The 9549-nt window shown below is 50.1% G+C and overlaps 1 protein-coding gene across 1 annotated transcript; it reads left to right on the top strand.

Moving 5' to 3' along the window:
* Window positions 1–221: 221 nt before the first annotated feature.
* Window positions 222–9136, top strand: LOC126059795 (deleted in malignant brain tumors 1 protein-like; the record flags this gene model as incomplete). The annotated part of the gene is made up of 4 exons (XM_049855759.1): window positions 222–462; window positions 2008–2192; window positions 5313–5701; window positions 8567–9136. Coding segments are annotated over 4 exons (1131 nt in total), but the record flags the coding sequence as incomplete, so codon positions are not given.
* Between the last annotated feature and the right edge of the window lie 413 nt (window positions 9137–9549).

The following is a 9549-nucleotide window of genomic DNA, read 5'->3' on the forward strand; positions in this document are numbered from 1 at the left end:
TGCCTTGGAAAAAAGGCCTGGCGATATTCTTCTGAAAGGTCACAGCTACTGAAAACCTTATGAGATTTGGCACACATGGGGTCGCCCTAAGTCAGAATCGACTCAACAGCAACTAGCTTGGTTTGGGGAGTTTTATTACCTTCATTTATTAGCTTGTCAGAGTTGCCAGCAAAGGTGTGACCCTCTGTGAGACTTGACCCTAAGCATCTGACTGTGGTTGACACGAAGCCCCGCTGTGCTCTCTTCCCTGCAGGCTGGAAAGTGGCTGCAACTATGATTACATCGAAGTCTTTGATGGGCCCTACCACAGTTCCCCTCTCATTGCTCGGGTTTGTAATGGCGTAAGCGGCTCCTTCACTTCGTCGTCGAACTTCATGTCTGTCCGCTTCATCAGCGACGGCAGTGTCACAAGGAAAGGCTTCCAGGCCGAGTACTACTCGAGTCCTTCGAATGACAGCACCAGTAAGTGGCCCTGTGTGGGAGCTCAGGCAGCACCGGGCAGGTTGCTGAGAGCCTCTGCTGTCTCAACTGTTGAGTGTTGTAAAGTAAGAAGCTAGAGGAGCCTTGTAGGTCACCCAGAGTGATTTGGTGCTGAAAGGGGCCAAGCGCAGTGGACTGTGGAACCTGGCTGCCCAGAAACAGGTCAGGATCCAGAACAGGCTGATGGCTGGTGTACTGGCCTCACCATGGTCAGCAAAGACTAAGTAGAAGGTGTGAGATGGCGCTTTCAGCAACAGAAAAAAATATTTTGCAAGTGTCTGGCACTCACAGGATTCTGCCCGAAGTCAGGCCTTGGAGGAGAAGCAGATGGGAAGACTGGCTGAGCGTTTCTCAGGAATATCAGGTCTTTGTATGACTAGTGATATTACTCCTCACCGTAGGCTGCCTTTCACAGAAACAAACAGGATGACAGCAGCTCTGTTTTACTCTGGGCTAGTCACAGCCACCAGCAACCTTTGTTCCCCCGTGGTCAGCTCCATCACCCGGGACACTGGCTGCAAGGAGTGGAGAATACTTACTCCGTAGGGAAGAGGGCTCAGGAGATAGGGAGAGAGAAAGGGAGAAAGAGGAGGGGAGAGGCGGACAGGGAGGAGGTAGGAGACAGAAAGAGATAAGGGAAGAAGAAGAGAGGTAAGTGGAGTGGGAGAAAAGAGAGAAGGAGAGAAGGGAGAGATAAAAAGGGAAGAAGGGAGAAAAGAGAGAGAGAGGAGAGAGAGGGTGGGGGTGCTTTCCTGTAGTATAGAATGGGAATGGCATGTGTGAGCTGTCCAGAAGTAGGTCAGGGTCGTGGGAAGAACAGGGGGCTTCAATCACACAGCTTCGGATCAAATCCTGATAGTGCCTTAGAAGCTTACTCTGTAGCCTCTCAGAGCCTCAGTTTCCCTATCTGGAGAACTCAGTGAGATGATCATTTGATTTGTGGTAGTTTCTCCCCTGATTCCTAGAGGGCAAAATGAGGACCTGGGAGTAGAAATTGCATCTCAACACAAGGAAGAATTGTTTTTAACCCTTCAAAGCTGTCTGAGGGTGGACTGAGCAGGCCACTCAGACACATCCAGCAGAGTTTGCAAGGTCACATTCTGAGTTGTTCCAGAGCTTGTATTACAGATTGGCCAAGGGCTGGGTGAAGCCCAAGTTCTCCTACAAAGTCAGGTTTTTACAAACAGATTTCCCCCATAGCTGGCTTATTTCCTAGCATTCCCACAATTCCACTATAGGGTTACTTCACTTAGTGGATACCTGGTAACTTGACGAGACATTTCCCTTATTCTACACCTGTCTCCATTTCTCCATAAGAGAAAGCCTGAGCCCATGTGCCCTCCTGGGGATTTCATGAGGAGAGGACTGACTTGAGCCGTCGGGCACCTTGGGGTTGTGGGGAGGTACACCCTGAATGCTGGCCATGTTTGTCAGCCATCGTGATCTGTCCACTTTTCTATGGGAAGAGCACTAGTGGGATGTGCTGATGCCCGGGCACTGAGTTCATTGTCTGCCCTCCTCCCTCAGAGCTGCTGTGTCTGCAGAATCACATGCAAGCCCTGGTGAGCAGGAGCTACCTCCGATCTCTCGGTTACGTGGCTCAGGATCTCGTCATCCCTGGCTGGTCCAGGAGCTACCAGTGTCAGCCCCAGATAACATCGAGCCAGGTGATATTCACAATTCCCTATGTGGGCTGTGGCACCATCAAACAGGTAAGCCTTGGGCTTCCTACTCTTTTCCTATTGAGTGAGTTCCGTTATTGGATAAGTGCCACGTGTCTTGAATTTTGGGGACCCAGGAGATGGGATTATAGTATAATCACAACATAATGAGTGGAAACATGTTGCCATCGAGTCTATTCTGACTCACAGTGACCCTACAGGATAGAGCAGAACTGCCCCATAGGGTTTCCAAGGCTGTAATCTTTACGGAAGCAGATGGCTACATCTTACTCCCAAGGAGCAGCTGGTGGATTTGAACCACCGACCTTTCGGTTGCAGTTGAATGTTTAACCACTGTCCCACCAGGGCCCTACATGAGTGGAAAGCAAGCTGTAAATCTGTTCTTTGTTGCCATCACCTGTTTCCTCAGGAGGAGGAGGAGGGTCTCTGTCTAGATCTGGAGGAAGGAAGCTCAGCAGACAGGGTTTCTGTAGGACTGTCCAGCCAAGAGGGAGCTGGGCAGACTGCCTTGCACCTCAGCAATCAGAGCAGCGCCCCCAGCAGCCACAAAAGAATACGCATACATCTTACTTGCATAATTTCTACAAAAACTGAATGCCTCAAGGATAGGGCCAGTGCCTTATTCATCTTTGCAACCTCACACTGTCTCTGGTACGATAATAGGATAAATAATAGGATTATTAACACCTAATATTGGAGGTTTGAACCCACCCAGAGGTGCCTCAGGAGAAAGTCCTGGCCATCTGCTCCCAAAAGGTCACGGCCATGAAAACCCTACGGAGCACAGGTTCTACCCTGCAACACGTGGGGTTGCCGTGAGCTGGGATCAAGCAGAAGGCAACTGATACGTTTTGGTAGGAATACATATGCTAGGCCCTGAACTGAGAGAGAGATAAGGCAGAAGGAGGAAGGAGAAAAGAGAGCGAGAAGGGAGGAGAGAGAAAAGGAGGAAGAGGGAAAAGAAAGGAGGAATGAGGGGAGAGAGGGAGAAAGGCATAAGCGGATAGAGAAAGAGAAAGGTCCAGCTTTTATTCCCCTTTCAACGTGAGGAAACTGAGGCTTACAGAAGTTAAGTCACCGGCCCAAAGCCACTCGGTCTTGCTTTGCAGAGCCAGGATTCAGAGGCAGGACCGGGGGATCCAGAGCGGAGTTTTCACCACACTCCAAGGCTGCCTCATTTGGCGGGTGCCTGACACATGGTGAGGCCGAACAGATGACGTCTCCCACCGCAAGAGAGGTTTCCCACTGGGTCAGGGGGAGTCCCAGTCTCTCTGGTAGTGTCTGGGAGACATTTCATTACGTACTGAGCCGACTTCCTTCCAAATCATGCAGACTTCTAACAATTAATTTTAATCTAAAATTAGAACTGCTTCTTACGGATCAAAAAATAAATCTGCACTCAATGTTCATTGTTTGGAGGGATTTAGAATTTAGCTCGACCCTAGAGACCACAGACAACGTGGATTCTGTGAAAACTTTTATGTTAACGTACAGAGTTAAATTGAAAGCACTTCAACTCGTCTTTGAAGGAATGAGGAACAAGGCAACAAAATTCATATGGTTTATTGCCACAGCCTCTGGGCTCAAATATAAAAATTATTATTTTTAGGAAATGTAAATGGAGAAAATCTAGCATACTTTCAATGAGAGGTGGAGAGCATAGAGCCCACTGGCGGTCCTTTCCTAGACCTGGCCCCCAAGTGCAGGCTCTGGCGCCCCCGGCAGGCCAGGCTGGCCCTGCCCCAGGCCCTGGTCTTCCTGGGACTGCAGAGGCCTCAGGCTGCCCTCCAAGGAGGAAACCGGAAACGGGATCAGAGAGAAGTGGAGGAGGGAGGGTCCTAGAGGGGGCAAAACCACTTTAAGTTTCTTGTTAAGCTTTCTCTTCTCAAATGTTTTGTCTGGAAGGGACATATGCAGAGTAGAGTTCTCTAACTGCGGACAAGAAGTAAGAGGCCCTCCAGCTTGTTCCATTCTGGAAAATCATTAGATTTAAGTTGTACACGTTCTGGCTTCAGAAGGGAACTTCTCTGGTGTCCCACTGGGCCAGGGATGGAGTTTTACTCTTGACAGTATACGTGACAAACATTTTCTTTTTGAAGAGTTAGGTTGCTTCATATTTTAGGATTTCTATTTAGGCCACAAGGAGGCCTGATGACACAGTGGTTAAGCACTTGGCCGCTAACCAAAAGGTCAGCAGTTCAAACGCACCAGCGGCTCCATGGAAGAAAGATGTGGCAGCCTGCTCCTGTAAAGATTACAACCTTGGAAACCCTATGGGACAGTTCTGCTCTGTCCTATAGGGTTGCTATGAGTTGCAATTGACTCCATGGCAATGGGTTTCGAGTTTATTTAGGTCACTCTGTTGCTACCTGTAAAGCTTTCATTGGCAAATTTTTAGAAGTAGATCACCAAGCCTTTCTTCCTAGTCTTAGTCTGGAAGCTCTGCTGAAACCTGTCTACCATGGGTGGCCCTGCTGGTATTTGAAATACTGGTGGCATAGCTTCTAGGATCAGAGCAACACCCAAGCCACCACAGTATGACAAACTGACAGATGGGTGGTTCTGTTTCATCATATTATACACAACATCGCTGTGAGTCGGAGCCAAATCTGTGGTAACTAACAACAGTAACATTTAGGCTATTATGGTGTTCTTTTTGTGTTCGTTCTCGCAAAAACACTGCAGCGTACTAGGACTCAGAGCTGGCAGGAGAAGTTTGCCTCTGATCGTCACATCTCCCCTAGATGCCCACAACAACAGTGAGAATGAAACAGAACAAGCAAGAAAGGCTCTGAGCCACAGAGTCAAACTCAGCTTAGTTATACAGCAGGGCAAGGGGTTATCCAGATCCACCCACCTTGCCACCAGGAGTTGCACCCAGGATGCCCCAACAACTGACCCATAGTGTGGTCTCCCGTCGTAGGGTAGAGGAAGTGGGACATGTGAAAGGAGGGGGCCTTGCTAGTTAAGCTGGATACCCACCAGCCCAGGGAATGGGAGCCATGGCAGTAGGCGTGCGCCATCTTTGTGTGGAGCTGGGAGGGTTTGGGGAGTGTTGTTGGGCCCCTTCCCTCTCATTTTAACCCACATCAGCAATGGGATTCCTTAGCAGGTGGCATTTGCCTGACTTTGCTCTCCTGCCTCTCCTAGGCAGACAATGATACCATCATCTATTCCAACATTCTTAAAGCAACTGTTTCAAATGGCATCATCAAAAGGAAGAAGGACTTGAACATCCGCACCAGCTGCAGAATGCTGCAGAACGCCTGGGTTGACACCATGTACATTGCTAATGACACCATCGAGGTCAAGGAAATCCAGTATGGCAACTTCAACGTCAACATCTCCTTTTACACGTCCTCTTCATTCTCCTATCCTGTGACCAGCTCCCCCTACTACGTGGACTTGAACCAGGATTTGTACCTTCAGGCTGAAATCCGTCATTCCGATTCCTCCCTGGCCTTGTTCGTGGACACCTGTGTGGCATCACCATACCCCAATGACTTTACATCTCTGACTTATGACCTAATCCGGAGCGGGTAAGGAGTGTCTTTATGGGATAGACTTAGGCCTTTACCTGATGACTCAAACATGACTAGACCAAAAGGCTTGAGGACTAGGGATTCCGGTTAATCAGATTCCCAGTAGCTCAATCTTAGACATAGAGTAACACCCTGTGGCTTTTACCTTTGGAAGCTCTTTTGTGTTGCATCCTAGACCACATCCCTGATTACAAGGGCATCACCTCTTGTTGACACATGGGGAAGTGGGTGTCTGGGAGTTGAAGCAGTCCCCGTGGTCACCAGCAGATTAGCTGTAAAACTCAGATTAGATCCCATGTGACTGAACTCCAGCCGTGCCTCACTGTTGGAAAGCTGTGTGTGGAGTGGAAAAGCACTGGTTTTGGAGTTGAGCAGACCAAGATTGAAGCGTCAGCTCTGCCACATACTAGCTGCATGACTCCGAGCCACGGTTTTGTCACCTGTCAAATGGGGATCATAATGCCCACAACAAAAGGTTGTTGGGAGGATTAATTAGGAGGAGGAGAGGATGGCCCAGGTGCAGTGTGCCCAGCAGGTGGTCTCCAAGGAATGTTCTACGAATAGCAGCAGGTGGTTGTCTCAGCCTCCATCAGCCTGAGGATAGTAATTCCCAGAGTCCATGGTTCCAGCTGAGCTCAAAGGTGCAGAGGTGAGGCAGCGGTGCCCAAGTTGGGCTGCCCTGCTGTAGGCCAGGCTCCCTGGATGACAGGACCCTGCTTAGGTGAGGTTTGACTCTTCTGAGTTCATGAAAACCCCCCTGGAAAAACCAAACCTGTTGCCGTCGAGTCGACACCGACTCATAGCGACTCCGTAGCACAGAGTAGAACTGCCCCATAGGGTTTCCAAGAAGTGCCTGGTGGATTTGAACCACCAACCTTTTGGTTAGCAGCCATAGCTCTTAACCAGTACACCACCAGGGTTTCCAAGTTCATGAAGGGATCTTAAAAAATCAGGGTAAGCAACTCTTAATCCCCACTCTTTGGCGCATACCCCGTTTCTTGGCCTATGCTGGACCTCACTCCCTCTGTAGCAATGGCTCCACAGAGAAGTTATACTAACAGGTAAAAGGCTCTGCTACGAATTGGAAGCAGGAGTTAAATGTCACGCCTCCCTGACGGATTCAGGACGGCATCTCGTCCAAGCACATTTGGATACCTATCATTTTAGGAAACAAGTGTTGAGGTGTGTCTTGCTCACAGTCTAGGCACAGATGGTTCAATCCACAACTGTTCCCTTAGTGGCAAAGATGGGGGAGAAAGTGTGACCAGGTCCCCTTTCTACAAATAGTGACTTATGAATTTATGTCAAACAGATGACTGACATTTATGCAACGAGTGAATGATTCTTTCCTGCAAAAACAGTCACAATTCTAAGATACTGTGTGTATATAAGATAATGCAAGTTGCTGTGGGGAGGGCGGTGTGCATGTGGGGGCAGGTGTGTTCCAACGTATGTGGAACACAGGGACTCATTGCCTATACCTGGCCATCACCCGGCTTCTCATGACAATCACCTGGGACTTCAGACACACAGGTGCCCAGGCCCCTGCAGGTGCCCAGGCCCCCACAGACATTCTCTGTATTTGCTTTGCAGCAGAGCTCCGGTGCCTGTACTTTTAAACTCTCCCTGGGTGATTTTGAAGTACAGCCTGAGCTGTAACGCTCTGGTCTGCGCAGAAGCCCCTGGCTGATGGGATTTTAGGGAAAACGCAGTTACTGTCCAGCCCGCTCCTGAACTACCCAGCCCACCTCCACCAAGAGCCTCTGGGTGCCTTCTCCCACCTTTGCCGCTGGGGGAGGCGCTGTGAGGGAAAACCTGGGTATCTGAGCAAACTGGAGTTGGAAGTAGAGGAAGGAAGGCAGCTCTGGAAGGCAGAAGGAGGACAGTGAGCCGCCCTGGGTCACATTTCCAGGCCAAGCCTGGCGTGACCGCTCCCATCCGCCTACAAAATGTCCACCTGAAAGCCCACAGACGCTTCCTCCCTCTGCTCCTTGCCACAGTCCACGAAGCTGCATGTTAGGGATGCCCGTGGGTGAGTGCAGCTGCCTCCTTCTCTGGGGGTATTGCTGGGGGTGTACCCCAGGGGTGCACCCATCACCACATCTCAGTGAAGCTCCTTTAGGAGATTCTTGGATTATTTACCTTCTAACACCCGCAGAGATGTGGTACCCCAGGGAACAAGACCAAAAAAAACAAACCTGTTGCCATCAAATCGATTCTGACTCTGTGACCCTATAGAGCAGGGTAGAACTGCCCCATAGGGTTTCCAAGGAGCTGCTGTTGGATTCGAACTGCTGACCTTTTGGTTATCAGCTAAACGCTTAAGGAGGTTGATATCGGGTCAGGGTACTGAAGGGCAGTCAAGCCCTGTGGTAAGTGCAGCCGCGTAGGGCTCAGGGCAGGTTGAGGTGGGCCAGGAGAGAGACCCTGGGAGAGGGAGGGGCCACCGAAGGTACCCAGAGCAAAGCCGAATGTCACCTTCCTCCCTGCCTTCTCCTAGGCTCCAAACTTGAGCTGCTTCCCAGACTCACCTGGACTACCTGGGGCCATTGAGCCCAGGGTCCCCACAGTCGTTGTGGGATTGGGCCCCCATCCACTGTGCCATATAGGGCCCGTTTGCCAATCTGGAAATCCCTGGGTGATTTGCTGCTTAAAGACACAGCTGACATCCCAGAGTTGCCAGGACTTATCCACCTGTCTAACAGTGAATGTGCCATGCCCTCCAGAGGCAGCACGGGCAGGTGGTGCGGTGATGCGAGCAGTGGGGTGGGCTGGTCAGCTCCTCGTTCAGTGCATCCAGAGTCATGGAGAAGGGTCTGGTCCATTGGTGAGAGCTAACGGGCCGCTTTCTGCTTCTTCCAGGTGTGTGAAAGACCAAACCTACAGATCCTACCCCCAGCCCTCACCCCGCATCGCCCGCTTCAAATTCAGCTCCTTCCACTTCCTGAACCGCTTCCCCTCCGTGTATCTGAAGTGTAAGATGGTGGTGTGCAGGGCCTATGACTACAACTCCCGGTGCTACAGGGGCTGTGTGGTGAGGTCCAAGAGGAACGCAGGCTCCTACCAGGAGAAGGTGGATGTCGTTCTGGGCCCTGTTCAGCTGCGGGTCCCAGAGCAGTGGAGCCTGGGTAGGTCATCGCCTTCTGACCTCACTGAAAACCAGGGGCCAGCCCCATAACCCCTGAGGGGCTTGGAATGTTTCCATTGGTTTCATATTTCAACTAGAATTGAGCACCTACTATGTGTGAGGCCTGAAATACAGAGTTGAACGAGACACGGTTCCCATCTCTTGCTCTGTGGGGACCATGTGGAGGGTTTGATCAAGAGGGCTCTGACCTGGGAGGCAGACGACCCTGATGCCCTTATCCTGTGGACTCTCAACTTCCAGGACCTCACGCTCCTCATCTGTGAAATAAAAATATTAACACTTTACCTCCAAGGACTGTTGAGAAGTTTACATGAAATATTTCCATTCTCATGGACTCCAGACTTCCTGGAGCCATGAAGGTTAGATGAACCCCTGAAACTATTGCCCTAAGAGCGTCTTGAAATCTTAAACCAAAAATATCCCCTGAAGTCTTCTTAAAAACCAAACGATAGTCTAGCTAAACTGGTAAAATGTCTGCCTTGAGCATTAAGCTGCTTTAAGGACTATCTATACGGGGTCTAAACGACAATAGCAACTTGAGAGATTAGACAGGAACTTGAGGGGACAGCGGGTTTATGCTCCTGGGGGAGGAACAACTCAGAAAAGGAGGATGAGAATGGTTGCACAACTAGAAGAATGAAATCAGTGTCGTTAAATGGCCCAGGTAGAAAAAAATTAGTTGTAATGCCTACAGCAG

Source organism: Elephas maximus, chromosome 16, assembly GCF_024166365.1.
Source record: "Elephas maximus indicus isolate mEleMax1 chromosome 16, mEleMax1 primary haplotype, whole genome shotgun sequence".
Taxonomy (NCBI): Eukaryota; Metazoa; Chordata; class Mammalia; order Proboscidea; family Elephantidae; genus Elephas; species Elephas maximus.